This window comes from Setaria italica, chromosome VII, assembly GCF_000263155.2.
Source record: "Setaria italica strain Yugu1 chromosome VII, Setaria_italica_v2.0, whole genome shotgun sequence".
Lineage (NCBI taxonomy): Eukaryota > Viridiplantae > Streptophyta > Magnoliopsida > Poales > Poaceae > Setaria > Setaria italica.
In genome coordinates this window covers 20118258-20140109 of record NC_028456.1, presented here as the reverse complement: position 1 = coordinate 20140109, position 21852 = coordinate 20118258, and the positions used below count along the sequence as shown (strand labels likewise).

General features: G+C 44.8%; 4 protein-coding genes across 7 annotated transcripts; 1 reads left to right on the top strand and 3 right to left on the bottom strand.

Moving 5' to 3' along the window:
- Positions 1–476: 476 nt before the first annotated feature.
- On the bottom strand, positions 477–4161 carry LOC111257954. Its single transcript, XM_022828518.1, has 4 exons — positions 2916–4161; positions 2629–2786; positions 699–1235; positions 477–581 (listed from the first exon to the last, which is right to left on the bottom strand). Exons 1-4 carry the CDS (start codon positions 4159–4161, stop codon positions 477–479), a joined length of 2046 nt encoding a protein of 681 aa, XP_022684253.1.
- Positions 4162–6509: 2348 nt separating this feature from the next.
- LOC101754800 (ubiquitin carboxyl-terminal hydrolase 27) lies at positions 6510–11999 on the bottom strand. 3 transcript variants are annotated; one of them, XM_022828296.1, is made up of 11 exons: positions 11898–11999; positions 9765–10020; positions 9535–9658; positions 9135–9235; positions 8822–9049; positions 8047–8115; positions 7788–7919; positions 7527–7661; positions 7379–7441; positions 7140–7298; positions 6510–6996 (listed from the first exon to the last, which is right to left on the bottom strand). In XM_022828296.1, exons 2-11 carry the CDS (start codon positions 10008–10010, stop codon positions 6706–6708), a joined length of 1548 nt encoding a protein of 515 aa, XP_022684031.1. In that variant the 5' UTR covers positions 10011–10020; positions 11898–11999; the 3' UTR covers positions 6510–6705. The 3 variants fall into 3 exon arrangements, with proteins under 3 accessions (XP_022684031.1, XP_004975621.1, XP_022684032.1); XM_004975564.3 differs by lacking the exon at positions 11898–11999 and adding an exon at positions 10910–11162; XM_022828297.1 differs by lacking the exon at positions 11898–11999 and having other exon boundaries at positions 9535–9621; positions 9765–9898.
- LOC101754141 (histone-lysine N-methyltransferase ASHH1) lies at positions 11606–17763 on the bottom strand. 2 transcript variants are annotated; one of them, XM_004975563.3, is made up of 11 exons: positions 17540–17763; positions 17399–17451; positions 17217–17281; positions 16929–17085; positions 14795–14881; positions 14623–14707; positions 14449–14542; positions 14122–14320; positions 13502–13536; positions 12303–12864; positions 11606–12208 (listed from the first exon to the last, which is right to left on the bottom strand). In XM_004975563.3, exons 2-11 carry the CDS (start codon positions 17399–17401, stop codon positions 11942–11944), a joined length of 1554 nt encoding a protein of 517 aa, XP_004975620.1. In that variant the 5' UTR covers positions 17402–17451; positions 17540–17763; the 3' UTR covers positions 11606–11941. The 2 variants fall into 2 exon arrangements, with proteins under 2 accessions (XP_004975620.1, XP_004975619.1); XM_004975562.4 differs by having other exon boundaries at positions 17605–17763.
- Positions 17764–19346: 1583 nt separating this feature from the next.
- LOC111258048 (ethylene-responsive transcription factor RAP2-6-like) lies at positions 19347–20482 on the top strand. The gene has a single exon (XM_022828774.1). It carries the CDS (start codon positions 19549–19551, stop codon positions 20251–20253), a length of 705 nt encoding a protein of 234 aa, XP_022684509.1. The 5' UTR covers positions 19347–19548; the 3' UTR covers positions 20254–20482.
- Positions 20483–21852: the final 1370 nt, after the last annotated feature.

Genomic DNA, 21852 nt, shown 5'->3' with positions numbered 1-21852 from the left:
CGACCGAAAATAGCCTTAGAGGCATGAATGGCATCCACTTCGTCACTTGGCATGCATTGGATCGGAGGATCACATCACACAGCATCGCACAACTACTTAACACAGAAACAGCAACGACGCAGGAGCCACTGAAATCATCCAATGACAAAGCACCATGTCTCTGCAAATCCATAATTGACCGACAAACCACAGGTTCGCATCATGTTTATAACCTCAGACGACAGTACTTACTTATTAACCGTTACCAACCACAGACTCTTGCTAAACAAAACACGACAGCGTACTTATGAAACGGCACGAGTTTAGCCAGACTCTTGCGAAACAAAATGGTTCGACGGTCGACGACCAACCCGAACTTGACACACGAAGACGAGCTCATTCTCTCAGAAATCCTCGTCGGCAGGACGCGCCAGCAGCAGCAAGCAGAAGCTCAGCTCCAGCGATTTATTCGGCGAGCTCGATGATGAGCGCCGGCCTCAGTTGGCGATGGCGTGCAGCATCTCTCCCACCGCCAGCTTGTACCTCTCTTCAGCCCTGAGGTTCCCCGGGAGCATCGGTGGAGGCGGGGTCGCCTCATTGATCTGCAACAGACATGCAAAACACGCGCGTAAGGTCTAAGATCACAAGAACTCGATGATCAGGTGATGTTGCGAGTGCAACTCGTGGTGTTGGTCACAGGATCATCACAAAGAACTCACGCGAGCTTGGATGGAGAAGAAGCTGCGGGTCTGGTCGGAGGAGATGGTGGCGGCCATGACGTTGATGCGGTGCCTCTCCAGCACGTGCAGCAGCCTGGTCAGCATCCCGGGGCGCCGCGGGGTGCACAGGTTGATGAAGGCGTCGCTGCCGGCGATGCACACCACGATGTTGGGCCCGGACCACGTCTGGAGCGCCGGCGCCGGCGCGAGCGCGGGCGCGGCAGCGGCGGCGGAGGAGCTGCCCACCGCCCTGGGGACCCCGGACACCACCGCGGATGCGGCAGCCCTGAGCTCGGCCATGATAGCCTCCTGCGCGTTCCAGCTCTGGACCATGTCCGCCAGGATAGCCTCCCTCGTCGGGGCCGCCGGCGCAGGCGGCGGCAGCGGGGGTGGTGGTGCCGCGCGGCTGCAGCTGGCGCCCGCCGCCACCTGCTGCGCGCGGATGCGGTCCTGCTTCAGCTTCTCCAGGCTCTTGATGGTGCCTTCCAGAGACCTGATGTAGGTCACGGCCTCCGCCACTATAGTGGACTTGTCGACCTGCAAAATCAATTTGATGAGCATATAAAAGCAAAACAAAATAATTTGAGTTATGAAAATCTCATACAAATTGACAGAACTGCTGGTAATCATTACACATCAGGTAAACTTTTCTGAAAAATCATATTTTCCATGCGCGCCCAGTTAACCACGAACAGATGCAAACAGTTAACAATATCATGTTCATAAGATGCTTAAGTCGATTTGAGGCATTAGCACTCACATTACAATAGCAAGGTGTTAAGAACTATGATCAAATGTCACCAGAAAAAAAACGGTACTCACATTAGAGCAACTGTCTGGGTCCAAATGGTGTTCATATTGTAACCATTTCTTTTAACTCTTCAAATGTATATGAATCATTGCAAAATTCTGGCATGCATAATATATACTAATTACAAACATGCTACAACAGATGCCATGGATACAAATAAATGATTATTGCAATTAATAGATAAAAATGACATGCATAATACTAATTACAAACATGCAGAACAAATCTACTTACGACTATGTTAAGTGCTTCTTTTTTTACCACTCACCATTTTCTCCTGACTTTCCTTATATTCTAGTCCATCTGCTGAAATATGCTCGTAAAACTACCATAAAAAAAATTCTATCACACCTATTGGGACCGACGTGTATGATTTACCAAGTAGCTAGTTGAGTTATGTGATAGAATTCTCTCAATTTATTTTGTGAATTGGATTCCAAAACCGAAGGTAATTGGTTGGGTTTGTCTGGCTCCAGCAAAGAAACTGACATCAAACTTCAGAGCAAAGCGACAAATGGCACGTAGTAACTTCCAAACGCATATGCGATGGATCCACATCCAACAACCTACGCTCTTCTTCTTTCTCCCGACCTTCTTCTCCCCTACCAGATTTGACTGTCAGCCTGTCACCCCATCGGAATTTGAAATAAATCCCAATAGCGTATCGTTGAGATGCTAACACCCCTATCCCGCTCATTGCTCAATAACCATCACATGCCGATCAGCTTTCTTCTAAGCTAGGGAATGCCATGAACCCTTGGATGAGCCAAATCATCAACTAGCAGCTCACACGGAGATGGAAAATGCAGGGTCAAGATGGAGAAGATAAAACTCAGATGCGAAGGGCTTGAGAAATGCTCGAGTAAGAAATACAAAAGAAGTTCCCCCATTTAATTCTAACTCACACCATGGCCAAAAGCAAGCACTAAGGTGAAGATCTAGAATTCGCGACAACGCATGTCAGTGGGTGATCTGCATACGGAGTTTCACGAAAACAACAAAAGAAAAAAGGAGCCAGATTTTGCAGCTAAGCGTGCACACATCATATCTACATCTCGCATGGTTGTTGAACTGCAAGAAAGGAAAAAAAAATGGAGATAACCATGCACGCAAGCTGACCTTTTCGGGGAGCCGGGGAAGGAGCGCGTGCAGGGTGCTGAACATGTTCTTCATCTTCTTTCTTCGCTCCCTCTCCGTCCAGATGTGCAACCCCTTTTCCTCCTCCGTTGCGACACCCTTGCCCTTGCCATTTCCTCTACCTCTGCCTCTGCCTCTACCTCTGCTGGCGACGGCTGTGGAAGCATCCTTGACTGCGTCATATGCGCCGCCACCGTCTGATGTCAACTTCTTGCTGGTGTTGGAAGGGGCGCCGCCACCGCCGCCACCTGCTGCAATGTTGTCGCCGCCTTCTCCGACTATGTTGTTCTTTCCTTTCTCGACGTTGTTGTCATCGGCGTTGACCGCCGCTGGGCTAGCAAGCTTGGATCCGGCATTGTTGTCCTCGCCGGCATTGGAAACCATCTGGATAGTGAGCTCGGACGTGGCGTTGTTGTCCTCGCCGTCATGGAGCGCCGCCAGCATGGCGATCTTGGACCCGCCGGCGTTGTTGTCCTCGCCGGCATAGGGCACTGCCTCGATGGCGATCTTGGACCCAGAGTTGTTGTCATCACTGGCAATGGGCACCGCCTGGATGGCATGCTTGGACGCAGTGTTGTTGCCCTCGCCTGCTTGGAACTCCCCCAGCCTGGAGAGCCTGGACTCGGCGTTGTTGTCCTCGCCGGCATGGGTCACCGCCTGGATGATGAACTTGGAGGCGTTGTTGCTCTCGCCAACATGGAGTCCCGCTGACATGGCAAGCTTGGATCCGGCGTTATTGTCCTCACCGGCATGGGGCACCGCCTGGATGTTGTTGCCCTCGCCGGCCTGGAGCACCGTCGGCCCAGCATGGGGAACCACTTGACTTGCGAGCTCAGCATAGAGCACTGCCGGGCTATCATGCTTGAACCTGGCGTTAGTGTTGCTGTCCACGCTGACATGGGGCATGGGGATGTCCATCTTGGAATCGGCATTTGTGCCCTCGCCGGCATAGAGCACCACCGGACAGGCCAGCTTGGACATAGGAGTGCTGTCCTCACCAGCATGGGGCACCGCCTGGATGGCGAGCTTGTACTCGGCTCGATTGTTCTCGCCGGGATGGAGCACCACCGGACTGGCAAGCTTGGACTCGGTGTTGTTGTCCTCGCCGGCATGGAGCACCGCCGAACTGGCGAGCTTGGATCCGGCGTTGTTGTCCTCGCCATCATGAAGCACCGCCGGGCTGGCGAGCTTGGATCCGGCGTTGTTTTCCTCACCGGCATGAAGCACCACCGGGCTGGAGAGCTTGGATCCGGTGTTGTCCTCGCCGGCATGGAATACTACCGGGCTGGCGATCTTTGACTCGGTGTTGCTGTCCTCGCCGGCATGGAGCAGCGCCGGGCTGGCTGGCTTAGACCCAGTGTTGCTGGTCTCGCTGGCCATCTCACCGACGGATTCAGAATTGGAACTGGCCAGCTTCACGATCGCCGACCCAACAACGGCAGGTGTGCTGCCATCGGGGGCGGTGGCGTGATCATGCTCGACTTCATGGGGCAGGTCGGCGCCTTCTTCAGACATGGCACAATGGTTGCAAGGAAGAGGAGAGGATGATGTGAGGGGGGAGAATTGTGATGGAGAGGACTCATGTACTGCAACAGCCGCAAAGAACACATGAGAATGCAAACACTTTGCAGTTAGCACCCCTAGAAAAGATTTATATTCTAGCAACAACATTTTTTAGCGGTGCTTATTAGCGTTTAACGATATATCGCGATATGATATATCGGCTGATAAAAAAATTAAGATGCCATATTAACGTCGACTTATATTACCGTGATTTTACATAGTAAGAATTGTTAATAAAGATGCAAGTACACTTGACAAAGTTTCAAATTAAAGGTATTTTTTTCCAATAATACGTCTTTCTACATGAAAATTAGTTATTTACAATGTACAATGATCCCTGGTAGGCATCTGTGTCTGAATCGTTCCAAATAATTGAGCTGAAATTCAAGTATAATCTTGCTATTTACTATGTTGAGCTATTGGAATTGGTTGGAACTTTGTATACAAAAAGGGACGAGCTAGGGGGAGGTTTGATGCAATGCTACATTAACCATAAAAGTGGAGGAATATATTTTTATAGTTCAACTTCAGTAAGATAACAATGTATCAACTCAAAATAACAACTCCATTTGCATAAAAGGAAAACATTTGTCCCAAGGAATTCCTGTTTCATAACACACCACAAACTCATGTTCACAGAATCACAGTCCCATAATAAAGCAAGCTTTTGAAGAGTTCCAAATTCTACATGCCACAATCCAATAAGCCCATCAAGATGGTAGGCAAATTGACACATGGCAATATTGCTGGTGAAGTGCACAACTTGTTCATCAAGTAAATTGTATGCACTTCCTTTCAAGTCAATTACTCCACTAACACAATTCCTGTTGATACAGAAATCTAAGTATTTTAAAAAGCTAAATGGCTTACACGGCTCATTTTTATGGATAGTCTGAATACTCCTAAAAAGAAAGAACTACACAATTGAGGTGAAAATTATAACTGTGTTGTGTAACCTCTATGTGGAGTTTGATAGGATCACTCAGCTTGTTCACATGATTCAGCAAACCAAGACCAATTTCAGCAATATCTTCTTGATGGAAGTATTTGTAATGCATCAAGGCATATATGAAAGCAAAGAAATGTCCTTACTTTTCAGCAAACTAGACAATCCTTTGATCAGTGGAAATCCAGCTTCATTTATAATATAATGTTCTCTTGTACAGAACAAATCCTAGCCTTAGTCAAAGCATTCTTCTTGGCTCAATTCCTTTATCTAATGTCTCCCTTTCTCCTCACTGCACATCATTTCAGATGGCTGCTCCTAATTGCACAGCATTTCAGCATTCTTTTCTAAACCATGACTTGTACTCCTTTTCTTTACTTATTAACATACTACAGTAGGAGCTTCCTCAATTGTACACCTCTCTAAAAGAAAGTAACAAGACTCAAGTATCGAAGAGTTCTAACTCGAGCTATGATCCTACTGCTCACAAACAAGGTAGCATGCACTAAGTAGTTAAGCATCTAATTTACAAGATATGTTCCATAAACATCAAACATCTGATTCACCAAATTCCTAATGCAAAGAAGGAACTCCCTGACTCGTCCATCTCAATATCCTCACCTTGATCCTCGGAAGATGAGGACAAGGACTATAGTCAGTCCTTCCTCCTTAACTTGAATCAATCCATACATGTATATGTCAATCAGGTTGGGATCCATTGGGATTGGGTCAAAATGGCCAAAAACCTGGCCCAAACATATGTTGATATATATCGGTGATATATCGTTCTTGGAGTCACGGCGATATATCGTGTTAATCGCGCGATATTCTTGTATTGCTTTGGCGCCTGCCATATAGTGCTGATTAATTGCTGCTATTTTGATTGCAAGCTGGCTCACCAAATATTCGGAAGTAACAAGGGAAACAGCTAAAAAATCCCTGCATGCAGCACTAATAACTTTGGTTGCAAAGTGTAAAGGGCTGCCAAAACACACATCCCTTGCAGCAGAGTTGCAGTTTTCCAGCTCTTTGAAACGCCTGCTAACAAAAGGAGAGATTAAAGGGAGAGCCATGCCAAAAATACAGCTGCTTATCATTTGGCTTGATTATACAGTTGTCCAGCCTGATAAACATCACCCTGTCTTTTACTACCACAGAAACTGCATTTGGCTTGCCTTATTAAAGCTCTTTAAATTGTAGCTTCATTTAGCCTTTACTGCTGCTGCTGAAAGAAAACAACTACAGATATGGTGCTGCTGTTTTTTTCTTATTAAAAGGCTCTTTACAATGGAGCCGCGTTTTGGCCTTCAATGCTTCTTGTGAAAGGAAACCACTACTGAAACACCGTTCCAGATGAAACAAAGGTTAACTCGATTGATTCACAGGTTTTATCACCACTGGAACAAAATTCACGCAATCTGTGGATTGCTTGCTTACAATGAAAGCCTAATTTTTATTCTCTCGTTTGAGTGAAAAAAAAAAGCATCAACTCTTGATGACAAATAGCTCTAAATTTTGTAAGATGAGTATGTTCGCAACTCAATAAGCTGCTACAATCTTTCATAGAAAAGGAGGGTGGCCTCCGCAGCCAAAACATCATCCTCTGAAACTTCTGATACATGACCATCTGAAATGTAAAACCACCGCTTGGCTAGACCTGCAAGAGGTTGCCCTGGATCATCATGATCAGGATTTGATGCGACTCTCCTGTAAACGGCATAGTGCCCTCCTCCACATTTCCCGTAGTGCTCCACGACAGCTGAAAGACCATATAACTTGCTCCTTGATGATGGTGACTGCTGTGGTGATGATGATGAACTACTGGCCACATCAACATTTGCCTGAAATTGACAAGTGGTCAGATTGTTACCGCCCAACTTAAATGTGATCAAACTATATTCATACAGAGATCAGGTACCAAAATGTTAAAAGTACAGTAAACAAAACCAAACACATGAATTGAGTTCCCTCCAGTAGGTATTACATTTAGGCTTATCTGCATATTCAGTTGTCGATATAGATGGAGGGCTTGCTGGCCATCTCTTTGCATGTTCACTGCCAAAGGTCCAGGCCCCAGCCCAGTGCTTGATGCACCTCCCGCAAATGGGGATAGATTGAGAAGTAAAGGAAAAGAAATATGTCCCTGCAATCAAAGTACTCATCCAGTAAACAATTTATACTCCGTGATAGAGTAATTGGTTTCACATTTAGCAGGGCTCTTACCTTATGTTTGATGGGCTCACCATCAAATCTGACTGAAGCACGTAGTAAATGAATGCACAAAATCTGGAAGAGGACATCAATATTGGAGGTGTTATGGAATTTTAGGGCAGTTCATGCAAGTCTCAATCAGTGCTTCAAGTGTGGATACCTTCGGACATTGACTGATAATCAACTGCTTTGTTGCTCGTGAAGATGATGAACATGGTATTTCCTCTGGGGGGAACATACCCCTGCAACTGCAAGTGCCAGAGTCGACACAGGTGTTAAGTTTGGTAACTTTTTCCTGTAACAATTACCAATAAAATTGTTATGCCCAACATAGCAAAGTGAAATTTCATAACAAAAACATGGGTGCCATAGAATTTTCAGTGCACTGATAAATAGAAGACATCAAGTAGAACATAATTACCTCATCAGCTTCTGATTTAAGAGATAGATACTTGGCAGCAGTAATATGCCAACACCGATCACAGCGATAATTGTCAAGATGCTCCACCACAGTGAAGTACTTTAGGCAATCCACCAAACTACACCCATTGGTCTAGTGTCATGCCATAGGATTTGGAAGGGACAAAAGTACTATTAATGAGCATGAAACACACAACGAATGAATAAAAAAAAAACTTGAATCATGTAACGAAGCTTTAGGAAGGTTCTCGCAGACATACAACATCTCCATCTGTATTAAGCACTGGTGAGAGAGGCAGGCATTGGAAATTCTGGAAGTCCAACGATAGCTGTGTATGTAACAAGGGCAGAACATTAAAAGTTACAAAAAATGAGCTTATGTTGAAGTTAACCGCTAAAATGTACACACTTATTGATATTGGTAGTACAAAAAAAGAACATCAGCAGCTTGTTTATCAAAATTGCTTCAATAATGATATTTTTTCAATAAAATTTACTGCACATAGCTAGAAAAAGGGTATTGCATTAGAGATCGTGTCAATGTCTATATATATAGTGGTTGTCAGTGAACGGATTGGGTAGCTGTGGGAGGTTGCCAGCTGCTGGGCTGCCGTTTTCCTTCCTGTGATGCATGCAGGGGGGTCACCGAGACGGCAACAGCAGCAGGTAGATGAGAAACGGAGAACAGGGAGATGAGGAAGTAGATAAATTCTGCCTGCCTCTTTCTGATTTGCGGCCGCATATAAATAGCCCAGAGTACAGACGCAACAACTTTGCTAGAGTCCCTTAACTAATCAACACCCTGATAACAACCAAATCTAATCCAATGCTAATCTGAAACAAACTAAGACTTGCCGCTGAAGCCAACTAACTGAACTCTTCGGTGCTTTATCCCTAGCACCTCCTCCTTTGGTAGGTGATGCCGACAATAACAATGGTTGAGGGAATAAACGTATTCAACTACAAAAAAACAACAGTAGGTGGTTTTTTAAGCCACACTTTAATAGCAACTAAATAAGAAGCATAAGAGTCTACCACAGATGAACAGTTTCTGCATGACAATATGCTGCCAATTGTCCCATCAAAGGGGCCAAATAGATTTTGTTTCCAGCGCTTGCATTCAGGCTCGTTACCTTCCCTTTGCCTATATACTTTAGAGTGAGACAGAGTGATGTCTGCCAGAGAACTCCTATGTGGTACATAACAATGGGAAAATTCGTCCCGCAGTGAGATCAAAAGATGAAGAAAAGCTTCCGAAGCATCCTGAGGAAAAATTAATTCTCATGATGACTGCATGTCTAATACAAAAATATAATATCTAAAGAAGATACAGAAGTAAATATCATGCCTGCTGTCTGGTCAAATTGAAGTGACTAACATAGAAACTCAAAGCATGCATTACTCCTTGTGGATTCAACACAATTCTTTCATCTCGAACTGTGCTCAAGTCTGCAACATGCAAATAATACCAATTTATGTGCACGTAGCAAAAAATCGTTTATAACCAAATGGTGAATGCCATGAATAACAGAGTGCCATACTTTTACATTTTGTAGCACAGGACTAATTTCAGAAGAATAAAACGAAAATAAAAGTCCCATTCAGTCATTCTTTATATAGAAGGAAGGGCTCCTGTGCCCCGTATGAAAGAGAATGCATCCACCAGTGGTGGAATCTAGAGTTGACTAGATTTCATGGTGGGGATCTCGAAGTTGGTAAAAAGTTCAACAGTCCATATTAACAATTACCTTCCAAGAGAGAACTTAGAGCAAGAAGAAGAGGCATTCTTTCGACCTTTTCTTCAGGTAGTAAGCCATCAGTTGCAAGCAAATTATCTAGAAAGGAAACAAAACTATCACAGCTGGCAAGTGCCTGCCAAGGAAAGGTTATCTTATTTAGCAATAATCCAGCAGGATATCAGATCAGCACACATGAAGCACATCAAATTGCAGAGTCAATATGAGCATAAAAGAATTACCTGCAGGATGACATTAAGAAAGCAATTGTTGCCAAGATTTCGTAGACCTCCAACATAGTATACTCTCCCTGATCCCAAAAATAAATTCCTCGGAGAAACCCATGGTATGGACAAACCACTATGCAATGCCTTGCACAAGCCAGCAACTCCTAGTCCCAAGCCAACAGCAACGGCTGCAAGATTGTAGTGACGCCTGTTTACTTCACTATGAGATACCAGTGGACTGTCATGCATAAACTTCCCCATGATTGTTCACCTGAACCAACAGAAATAGTCTTCATCAAATTTGTTAATATACAAAATGATCAAAGGAGAAAAACAATTGATGCAGCCAGAAATAGAAATTGAGCAAAGATACTCCTTATGCAAAAGCCAAGAGGAAAGTAAAGGAATCATAGCCTGGGCATTGATGTCCTACTACAGCAAGCAAGGCAGAAATTGAAAAAAGAAAAAGAACATATATGGGGTATCTCGACATGCAATTTATTCATCGCCAAGTTCCATCTTCTTGTATAACACTTTGTAACAGGAATCAATGAGCATATTGAACAGTTATTTTTAGCAAAATTGACAAGTCCAGTTGTATGTCAAAAAATGACATCAGTTTCCCCAAACTGAAACTTCTTCAAGACTGCATAGAGTCGTCTCATCTGCCCAATAGACAGTAAGTGCAACATCAACTTATCCTAAGAGCAGCAAAAATTACCTGGTACCTAGCACTCCAGTTCTAAAAGATCTCAAAGCTCTATAGCACTGGGAAGGGAACATGCATAATGTGAGCAATGATGGGGGGCTACCTTCGCCTAAAAAAGCTACGGGTTCCTACCTTCATCGAGGGAAGAAAAACAATGGGGAGCTACAGTTGAATCCCAAAATTTGTTGAAAACTAAACTGTTGGCACAAAGTCCTAATCGACTGAGATTGACCTCGCGCACACAAGAGAGAATAACAGGAACTTAATCGAATCCATCAACAAAGGATGGATGCCCAGCATTGCTAGGGTACCACGCAGCTAACAAATCCGCAGCACACTGGGCAGGGGGCGAACGGAAGATTTGAGTCCGGCTGCCCACGCTCACAGCAAACCAACACGCGGAGAGCTCTCCGAGGAGTCAGTCCATCCAAGCAAAGCTAGGGTTACTTACCAACAACAACAGAGGAACGAATTAATCCAGGTCCGGATGGATCCACGCAACGCAAGTCCAGCGAAACAGAGTTCGAAGAGGACGGCAGCTACGCCTGCATAGAGGAGAGAACTCCCGTTGAAAGAGGGAGGCCTCGGCTTGGCGGTGAGGTCGCCGGCGGCGAGGCGCAACGAGTCTGGCGAAAGACACGAACAGCCGCGAGAGGAGGGAGGAGAGTTTCTTCGGCTTCGGCGTAGGGGTTTACGTGTACAGCGAGAGGACGCCTTTTGGTCTCGGCTTACATGCGGGGCCCACGTCCGTCCTCCTTCGGATGAAAATCAACCAGCGACGGAAACATTTAAATAACCGTTTTCACATATAGGAAATTTAACTGAAAGGAGCATATTGGGACTTCGAAGTTCCGATCCTTCGTAATCACAGTTTGTGGTCTAAAACGTGGTGAACAAATTGCTATTAACGTTTCTTAGCCATGGCTTTTGTAGATGATGAGAGTGAAATAGGACTGGAGCATGCCCGGCATGGGAGAGTGAACTCGGACATGCCCTAGGCACATTCGTCTGTGCTGCAAATGCACAAATTGTATACTTGTAAAAGCGCCCTCAATTGCCCTTAAGGGAAGAGGTCCTGCTAAAAGCTTGGGCTGAATGTGCAGCATTCATTTGCATCTAAAAATAAGCCACAACTTTAGACAGAACATGGGTTCTCAAACATTTTTCGAATTCTCACCAAGGTGCATGGACTCTCAAAGTGAGCATCTAGATCCCTAAAATAAGTAGTTTGTTCCAAGACGTAAAGTGAACTCGAATGAACCTTTAAGGCCCTAAATGCTCACTTTGAACGTTTATGAACCTAAGCTGAAAATCTGATAATAACAGTTTAAAGACCCGTTGTGTATTCAACTCATTCCACATTATTAATTGTGGCTTTATAATGTTTCTCTACCTAAATAAGATCAATCGAACCAAAAAAAGAAATCTAAAAACCTCACCTACATCAGGGCGAGCTCACTAAGAATTCACGCTTCTAGCTAAATCATGATCCGTTTTCCAAGTACTTCACACCGTTTTGTTCTCTCGGGGCCACGTCCTCCTTCGATCTTAGTGGCGTGGAAGCTATATTCTTGATGATTGCTGCATACAGATCGAAATCAGCTTTGTACTTGCAGCAGCTGGCCTCGATCCACTGCTCCGCAAGGCTTGTGGACACACTGTCTTGGCTATCTCTTTCATGCTCTTCAATCGCTGGCCTTATCTCGTCATACAGGGCATCTATGTCAGAAGCAGCCTGATTCTTCACTTCCTGCAATATTGTTTGACCAAAGGCTGTAAGCACATTGAATTCACATTTTTCCGCTACACTTTCCTAAAGAGAAGTTAGTTTACTATATATTTACCTCACAGTACAATATTTCTTCACGCGCCACAGATGATGCTAGCCGATCGCAAATATCTGGAATATCCAGTTGCTTAAGCAGAACACGTTTAGGTTTCCTACCACGGCGCTTGGGTATGGACTTTACAGGGACCAATGCTGAATGGTTGCTGTTGTTTTGTGATTCAATTTGGTTCTGGTGATTTGCTGCTTCCGGCACTGAATTTTGAGGAGCGACATGAGCATCTTGTGCACTATATTCAGTCAATCCATTCTCGACAAAATGAGCTACCATTGGAATAGCATTCAATGGTTCAATAGTCATGGGTGTGAATTCATTTGAATTTCCAGCCGATGCTTCAACAGCCATCGGTGCTAATCCATTTGAGCTTGCAGTAAATTGTTCAGCAATAGTTGGTGCAAATTCATTTGTGCTTGCAGTCCCACGGTTCTCAGTGTTCTGTACTGTGTTGCTGTTGACATATGGAGCAATTGGCCCATCATTTCCTAGGAGGATCTCCTTATTGATGCTTGTAGGTTCGTCATCAGCAGAATCATAAAGAGGGATATTCTCAACAGAAAACCTGCCAATTAAAACAGAAGTTGCTGCATTTTTAGCACTCCAAATCATTGCATCCATCAGCATTTCAGCACTTCACGTAATAAAAGATTTTACTAGTCAGGATAAGTTAGATCTAGTCACCAGAGCAAGCATAGTTATCATTAGACAGTATCTGTACTTTTTCCTGTGATGATAAAGAAGACATGATGTAGCATTGTTTAAAAGTATCTTTTTCCCTAGATATATTTTTTTCCTGTGATGATAAACCAAGACATGGACAGTTTAAAAGTATCAAGACCTGTTTTAACAAAATTCACGGTTGAGGTCACCAGGATAAGTTTTTTAGTTTTCTATGATTAAGACATGAATTATTCAAAAGTCATGAAGCTATACATACCATTTAATAATTTCTGTCATTCTTCCTATTAACCTTAACCAACATTGAAAATTATTTTACTAAACAAAACTACTCAACTTTTAGGGACAAGAAAATTAAACTTCTTTCAGCAATCATTCAAGTAAACCTAAATTTAGAAATTGACTTGGTGGGTAAAACTGAAGTATCTCATCAGGCCATATCAATCAAATTGTGAAAACAGCTATATCACCTATTATATTGTACAGAGGCTACCATAAAGTAATAAATAAGTGCAACCAACCTGTCATCATCATCTTCCCACAGGTACGTGGCCTCCTGCAACATACCAATCAACAAAGCATAGGTTAGGCACGTATTGGACATTTCTAATATCAGCTTACAAGGAAATGCAACAGTGACCAATCTTCTGAGAAATAATAGATAGCACAGTTGCACAAAGATTCAAAGTTATGCCAAAGCATGAGCAAGTTCAATAATCTGAAGGACAATCAACCATTCTGCAATCAGTCAAAAAAAAATGTCACATCCTCGCTCTAGTGCCATTGTCTGTTTAGGTTTCTGGTCAAGGTCGGGTCCTGTTCTGTCAGTTTAAAAGGCGAGTGTAGCAGTGTGAGTTTGTGGTGCGGTACAGGTTCCTAAACCTGTGTATTGTTGTTTGGGTTTCTACACCCTTTTTCTTCATAATATATTGATACGCAGCTCTCCTACGTGTTCGAGAAAAAAAAAGTCAAAAATAAATGGAGAGAATTGGCATAACAGCTACACAATGTGCATGAACAATTGAACGGTCAAAAAAAGGATAGTTAGTTCCTTCTGTCGAATCCTAGTGTCAATCATGAGATACACATGCGCTTATCTTCAGCTCGGAAGATACATATACAGCATAATTTGTTCACTCACCTGGAAACCACGTGATTTAGCCCCAAGAAATCCAGAACAGCTGCCAGCTCCACAGAGGCACCGTACCATCACACCACCAAACCACTCAAAGTTGTAGTCATACAATAATTCTGTTCCAAAAGGAATGTCTTGCTTTGCAAATATTCCAACTCTTACTTCCCCAAGGACGTTCCATTTCCTTGTCTCACAATTCGGTTGGCTGTATGCTTCAACAACAAACTATTAGACTTATTCGCTTAAAATTCAATGACAGAAATTTCCAAGATCAAATCATGCACACAAGAAATAAGAATAAAGAAACATATTGTGTGTTTGCCATAAAATTACCATGAATGGTTGATAAATCTGGCAAGACTCCCTTTTCTTGTTGCATCAATAGACTCATCAGCATTGAGGTAAATGATATAAGCGTCCTTTAAACCTAAAATTTACAGTAGACACGTGTTATAGCTAGCTAAAAGGTTCCACAATTCAAATATTGGAAGGAGAGAATCTGCAGACCTTGGGTTTCATAAGCTTGAGATCTCCGTTTGGCCTCCTTCCATGATATTACTTCTCCACAGTATTCGATAACAAATTGACCAGCCTAAATAAATTTTAATTCCAACTTACTTAATCATATATACTTGAGTAAATTGGAAGGTGTAAGAAAAACATAATATAATTCAGTCACCATTATATTCTCATCTGCCACAAGACCCCATCCACGTCCTTCAGTCTTTACCAGCCTTGTCCTAGCATATTGACATTTTTGAAACCGCTACCAACAGAAAGATTAATTAAGTGTCAGCATTACTATCATTACACTGTAATGGAATAAGCAACAAACAAGGTATCCTAGAATCTGATTACTTTTAGGCCCCGTTTGGGTCCAAGGAATTGGAATCTATTTGATGGAGTAGGCTAATTTATGTTGGAATGTGGCATTCCACAACTTTCCAAAGTTTAGATATAAGCCTATCTTAAATTCATGGGGTGGGAGATGGAAATTGATTCTATAGATTATGGTTATTAGATGGAATTCAATTCTTATAGCACGCTCTTAGACTCGCTTCTCTATAGTAGAAGTGCAGCATACAAGTATCTCTCCCATATCACCAACTATAATATACAACTATATTCCACATACAATTATATTAGCTTAATTAATTTGTGTCTAAATTATAATTATTAGGATGGAATTCAATTCCAATGATCCAAACGGGGCCTTAGGAAAAAAAATGAATTCATATAGAAAATTGACACAGTTACTAGAAAATTACCATTATTCATCATGTTGCAAAAAACACATGCAGGGATCGGTAGTTGATGCAGTGCATGACCACAAAAAGGAATCACTATATCCCAGCTTTTCACTTTAGCACCCTATTTGGATATTGATTCCCTATAACTGGGCCTGGAGTTTTGGAATCAGGGGCGAACAAGCCAGTAGGGCCAATGGGCCACGACCGAAGTCTTCAGCCCAATAGCAAGTGATTACCTAATCAATCACGTCCAAACTAATGGCCCTAGTCTTCCTGGCTGTAAATCATACTCCAGCAGCCCAGTTAACAGTCTAGCCCATTCCTAACCAATCGGTACCAACCCCAAGGCACGGACGCTCGGCTCTTGCATCACTCTTGTCCACTTTCTTTTTCATTCCTTCGCATTGAGCAGAGGCCGTCATTGCTGCCAGGGATTCCAAAATGCCAACCCTAGCTGGCAAAGGGCACTACCAGGAGCAAACCGACAACCCCATTGGCAGACGGTCTATTTGCAACCTCACCCTTGCCAGCTCGCCTGCGCAGCTACATGCCTGCTGCCTGCACCATCCATGATCCATTGCTGGTCGCCTGGTTCTTTCAGCGCTGCTCCCAAGCTTTCTCCTCCCAGTTCGACGGATGGAACGGCAATTCTAGCTTCCTTCACTTGGTAGCTCAGTCATCCAGTTCTCTCCTTTGGGGCTCCTTGTGCCTTGACCTCACCCACCCCTTCCTTCGCTGAGCACTTGACTGCCTAAGCAACTGTGCCGCCAAAGAAGAAGCAAGGTACAAGCAGCCCAGCATCTTGATCTTGTTAGGTAATTTTCACTTGCGGCTATATTCACATTCATCAGGAGCTACCACATTGATTTTGATTTTAGACATTAAGTATAATATGAAATCTATTTTGTTGCATCTTTAATAGGATTACAAGATGAAGAGAAGTGACATTGTTTTCTTATTTTGCTCATGCTTCAGTGGCACAATTGAACCTGCTCCACCACTAAAACATGAAGCAATATAAACCGAAGCATGGAGTTCAATTATCATATCATTGCGAATTTGTCCTTTACTCTTGCTATTTCTCAGCGTAGTGGCTAGCATAGGTAGTTTTATGCCCTTAGTTTTTGGCCCTAGTCTTTGGCAGAAGGGTGGGTCCGCAATGTCTGAAATTAGAATTATATTCCAAAATCCGTGTGTTTTGATGCCACAAGGTTTGGTACTGGGAATATGTTTTGATGCCAGAAGGGTTTGGGGCATTTCAAAGGTCAAAATTGAATCAATATGTCTAATGTGGTATTGGAAGCCAGCGAATTCAAAGGGAAATCACATACCACGGAAGTTTAAAATCAAGTGACATATATTTGACTTACTGCTAAATTATACTACCAACAATCAGAATATACATTAAGGCACCCTATGTTGACACCATCTGCTTTCTCTTTGCAGGAGCCTAGTCAAGCAGACACACCCATGAAAAATACTGATAAAATTCGAAACAACAAACGCATCAATTTCCAGATGACATTGCAACGGTAGCATTGATGCCAGGACAACAAAATCTACCTGGTTTTTGCAGTACACACCACAGCGGCAATAGCCAGGCGTGCACTCCGTGTTAGTCAAGAAATTCAAGCACCGATCTCCACATGGACTCTCTGGATCCAAGATATCATACTGGCACTCGCAAACAGCTATGTCCTCCTCTTTCTGCCTCTTGTGCCTCCAAAAGGTAACACAGAAAGTATAAGATTTGCATAGCAAATAAAGAAGACAGCCAAAGTGCCTACCAATCTCATCAAACTTCAAACCAACGTGGACAGACTGGCAAAAAACTAAGGAAAAACTGCGCACCTTCTGTAGGAGAAATCGTTGCTCTCAATGTGGATGTAGGACGGCGCCTCTATTTGTTCTTCCTCCTACAAGCCATATAATTTGACAAGGTCAGTATACACATCAAAACAGATAATAAAAGCACATTGCTTCGGGACAGCCTCGCTTAGAAAATTGAAATGAGCACTGAGCAGTAGAAACACCATTAGAAGCGCTAGCTCGTGGACTGTGTGAGGCAGGTCAGCAATACGATGGTCTGAAAAAGAAAAGAAAAGAGTATTTGATCAATTCGGGGTGAAATTAGCATTCAAGAGCGTCGAATTGATGAATCCTTAGTTCCTTACAACAAAGAGAAACTGAAGGAAGGGGTCTTCAGGAATCCCGGAGAAGCGAGGCTAGGGCGGCGTACCAAGAACTTGGCGGCGGAGTGGCGGACCGACCAACAGGGGGAGTTACGGCGGCCGCCCAGCCTACTTCCTGCGGCGAGCCCGCACCTCCCAGAGCTCCCAGGACCGGGCGCGGCGGCGTTGGACCTCGGAGATGAACCGGCGATTCCGTCTGGCGTCAGCGCCGCTCCTTGGTTTGGGAAGAAAGGGTAGTGGTATGGACTGATGGGCCTGCTATCTTCCGGTTGGGCCGTCCTACTGTGGCTGGCTAACGCGAAGGAGAAAAATCTCTCTTCGGCCCAATGGCGCCCTTCTCTTCGCACGGCCCGATTTTCCTCTTCGGGCCAATTCCCGGCCTTTCTTCCCAATCCACACGGCTTCCGTTGTAAGAAAAAAAACAGACACAAACACAACCATGTGATTAACCATGTCACTGTCCTTGCTCAAAAAAAAAAATTGTCATTGTCAGGCTGTCCGGACCTCGCGCCGCTAAACAGGCCTCCAGTACCGCTACCCGCTACGGTAGCGGTCTCCGGGAGGACGCGCCTGTCGCTCGCTATCCGCTTCCCGAGGTTCCGCGTGAAGTGAGAGAGAGTTGGGAAGAGAGAGGAAGAGAAAAGAAGGGGAATAAAATATGGAGTAGTTAGTATAGAGTATAGAGTATGGGATAAAGATAACACGAGTGTGGAAGAAATAAATATAGAGTAGAGAATCTTGATGATTATGATAGAATATTATTTTTAGAGTATGGAAATAGAGGTCGAAGGGTATGGATAACCTCAAACACCCTATGTGGAGGCCACCTAGCAGGAGGCCACCTAGCAAGCCATGCAACCACCCACGTGTACACACTCCTCGAACTAAAAAAAGGCAAGGACAAAAAGGGTAGAAAAAGGAGAGCTTACGTAAGCATTCTAACGTCACCAGTAAAGAAAAAACAATAAACTATGTTGAAGACCAGGAGAACATTTCCTTTTCTTCTGTTTAAAAATTCGAAAAAACTCAGAGATTTTGCCTCCTCGAGAGGTGAGCCAATCAAGTGTCAGTGTCATCCGCAGCGGGTGTTTGGGAGGAGGGGGCTAAATTTTAGCCCCCGTCACATCGAATGTTTGGACACTAATTAGGAGTATTAAATCTAGATTAATTAGAAAACTAATTACACAACCCCTAGGCTAAATCGCGAGACGAATCTATTAAGCCTAATTAGTCTATGATTTGACAATGTGGTGCTACAGTAACCATTCACTAATGATGGATTAATTAGGCTTAATAGATTCGTCTCGCGATTTAGCCTAGGGATTCTACAATTAGTTTTGTAATTAGCTTATATTTAGTCCTCCTAATTAGTATCCGAACATCCGATGTGACAGGACTAAAGTTTAGCCCTCTCCTCCCAAACACCCAAGCAACATAGGTATCTTTGCCTTCGTCTCCTTGCGTCTTCTAGACGGTCAAACTCGAGTCATGGGCCCTCGTCCGCGGAGGAGACAGGACACCCCCATCGATGCCCGCCATGAACGCATCCATCCAAAAGATTTCTTTGTTCGGTCTGAGGTTTCTTCCCGGCGAGGAAGAAGACTCCAAGCGAACCTCAACAACCGAGTTCCCGCTGACAGCGTGCTGCAGATCATCGCGTCATTGCTTAGTCGCCAAGACAAGCGTCTGCCCAGGTCGGCTCGCTCGCTGATCTTTTTGTTTCTTATATATATGAAAGATCGAGGTAGCTTCGAGAGAAATTAACGGACCTTGCACTGCATGCGTCGGTGTTCGTGCCGCACCCTGGCCTAATCCAAGTTTGCTTCTTCAATTCCTGATGCCTGCGTTGCGGCTGAAATATTCTTAAATCCTAATCGCGGTGATCGGCGGCGAGGGCTGCGGATTTGGCGACGCGGCAACAGATCTTCCTTTTCTGGGAGGATAAGGAAGATTTGTATAAATAGCCAAATAGGGATCGTCGTGCGTCCGTGATGTGGGTTAGAGCAATGGTGGCACCGCCGCCGCCGCCGATGGTGTCCTCGGAGCACGCGCAGGCGGTGGAGATGGCGGCGATCGTGTCAGCGCTCACGCACGTCGTCGCCAGCGGCCGCGGGCCGCCGCGCCCCGCGCCGGCGATCGTCGTGCCGTGGCGCCACGCGGACGACAGCAGCAGCAGCGCCGCCGGCCATGGTCAAGAGCAGCTCACCGGGGTGGCGGGGCAAGGGACTGCGGCGCAGGCGCCGGCGAGGAAGTACCGCGGCGTGAGGCGGCGGCCGTGGGGGAAGTGGGCGGCGGAGATCCGGGACCCGCAGAAGGCGGCGCGGGTGTGGCTCGGCACCTTCGCCACCGCCGAGGACGCCGCGCGCGCCTACGACGCCGCCGCGCTCCGCTTCCGCGGCAGCCGCGCCAGGCTCAACTTCCCTGAGGACGCGGCCGCGCGACGGGCCAGGGACGCCGAGGCGGCCTCCGCCGCGGCCAGCGCGGGGCCGCCGGCCGCGCTGCTCGAGTCGCAGGCCGCCGGCGACGACATGGCCGACTACCTCGAGTACTCCAGGATCCTGGAAGGGGGCGAGCCCAGCGGCATTATGGACGGGATCTTCGGCGGCGACGCCAACGGGCGGTTCCTCGACTCGTGGAGTATTGGGACGTCGCCGCCGTCTTCGGGCTCTGATGCCGCCGCTACTCTGTTTCGTTAGAGTGATGGCGGGAAGCAGAGTCGCAATAATAGTGCAGCCTTAGGAGATTAGTTGAGGATTGTTTTTTGTTTTTCCCGTAGTATATATAAACAAAAAAATATAGTCGAATTAGTAGGCTAGACGATTTGTAACCTTTTTGCTACCCTAATCCGTAGTGTGGATTGCAGATTGTGGCCTCAAAGGAATTTTGTTGTTGATTTAGCATCATATTATCGGAAGAGAATAATAATTTTTAGGCCTTTCTATCTTGCTAACTCTCACGCCTAAATATTAATACGGAGAAACGTTATATAACACTAAATATTGTAGTTGTAACTTTTATTATGTGTTCCAGTGTGGCAGAACCATCCAAATTAATCGGCTAAAGTGTACTCAACCTCGCTTCAAATGCGAATGGTCACTTTAATCGAATTAAAATGGTAGTCTATTGGGTTTCACCTGATAAACCACTTGTCTCGGATCGAAACAAAGTATACTCACACGAAGGCGGTCCAGAGATTACAACAATCCAGAAAATTATTACAGGTCCTAAATTCAGTTATTACAAATTAGAAGTTCAAATGCATAAAAGTAAAGTTTTCAAAGTTCAAGCAGCGGAATAAAAATGGTAGTCTAATCGTCGATACAGGATACCACAGCGAAGCCTGCCATGGTATCAATCACCACGTTCGTCGCCGTCCGAGGACGGGTCCTACTCGACCGTCCAACACGGAGGGAGCTGGGTCGGCCAAGTCAAACAGGCAACCAAGTCATTAACATCCAAACCTGAAAACAAAGCCACAAGCAAGGCTGAGTATACTAATACTCAGAAAGATTTACCCGACAGGTGGTGACTACTCCACCGACTTCTAGACATGCAAGGTTTTTTGGCTAAGGGGTTGGTTTTGCCAAAAGCATTTAAAGTAGATCCTTACTTTCAATTTTTAGCATCAGGTTCTAGTTGATTATACGCATGGTGAAACAAGTAATTTAATTCAAGCATCATTATTTATCATCATACTTGTTCCACTCCTTACTCAGTGCAGCATAGTGATCAAGTAGTCCTAAACTGTGAGAGGCAGACGATTCAAATCGAGTTTCTTAACCTTGCATGGTGAACATAAACTCACGACATATGCGTACCACACCGGGTCCACACATGTCAGCCGTCCCCATCAATCCCCAAGCACGTGGACAGGGTCCACTTCCCTTGGATACAAGGTCCCGCGGTGCCGGAACGTCGACGTACCGTGATTGCACTTGTACCCACATGATGCATTAGGGGAGCTCGGTTCTAGAGACAGCGGGGAGTATGTCCACGCCCCGGTTCTATCAGTAACTATGCTTTTCGATCCCATACTCGGTATGAGTTTAGTACTTTCAAAAACTTGACCACAATCACTGACATGGTTCGACCTTAGCACATTCATCTTCTATACAGGTGGGGCATCCACCATTTCAGAACATATAGCCCAGTCCCGCCCGTCAACCTTATGATTCCAACATAAGTAAACAGACAACTCCTATACCTCACTAGTGACAGAAAATCACTCGACTTTTACCGTGTCCCTATTTAGCATAGCAACTACTCGACTTATCATGCTAGATTCAAACATAGGT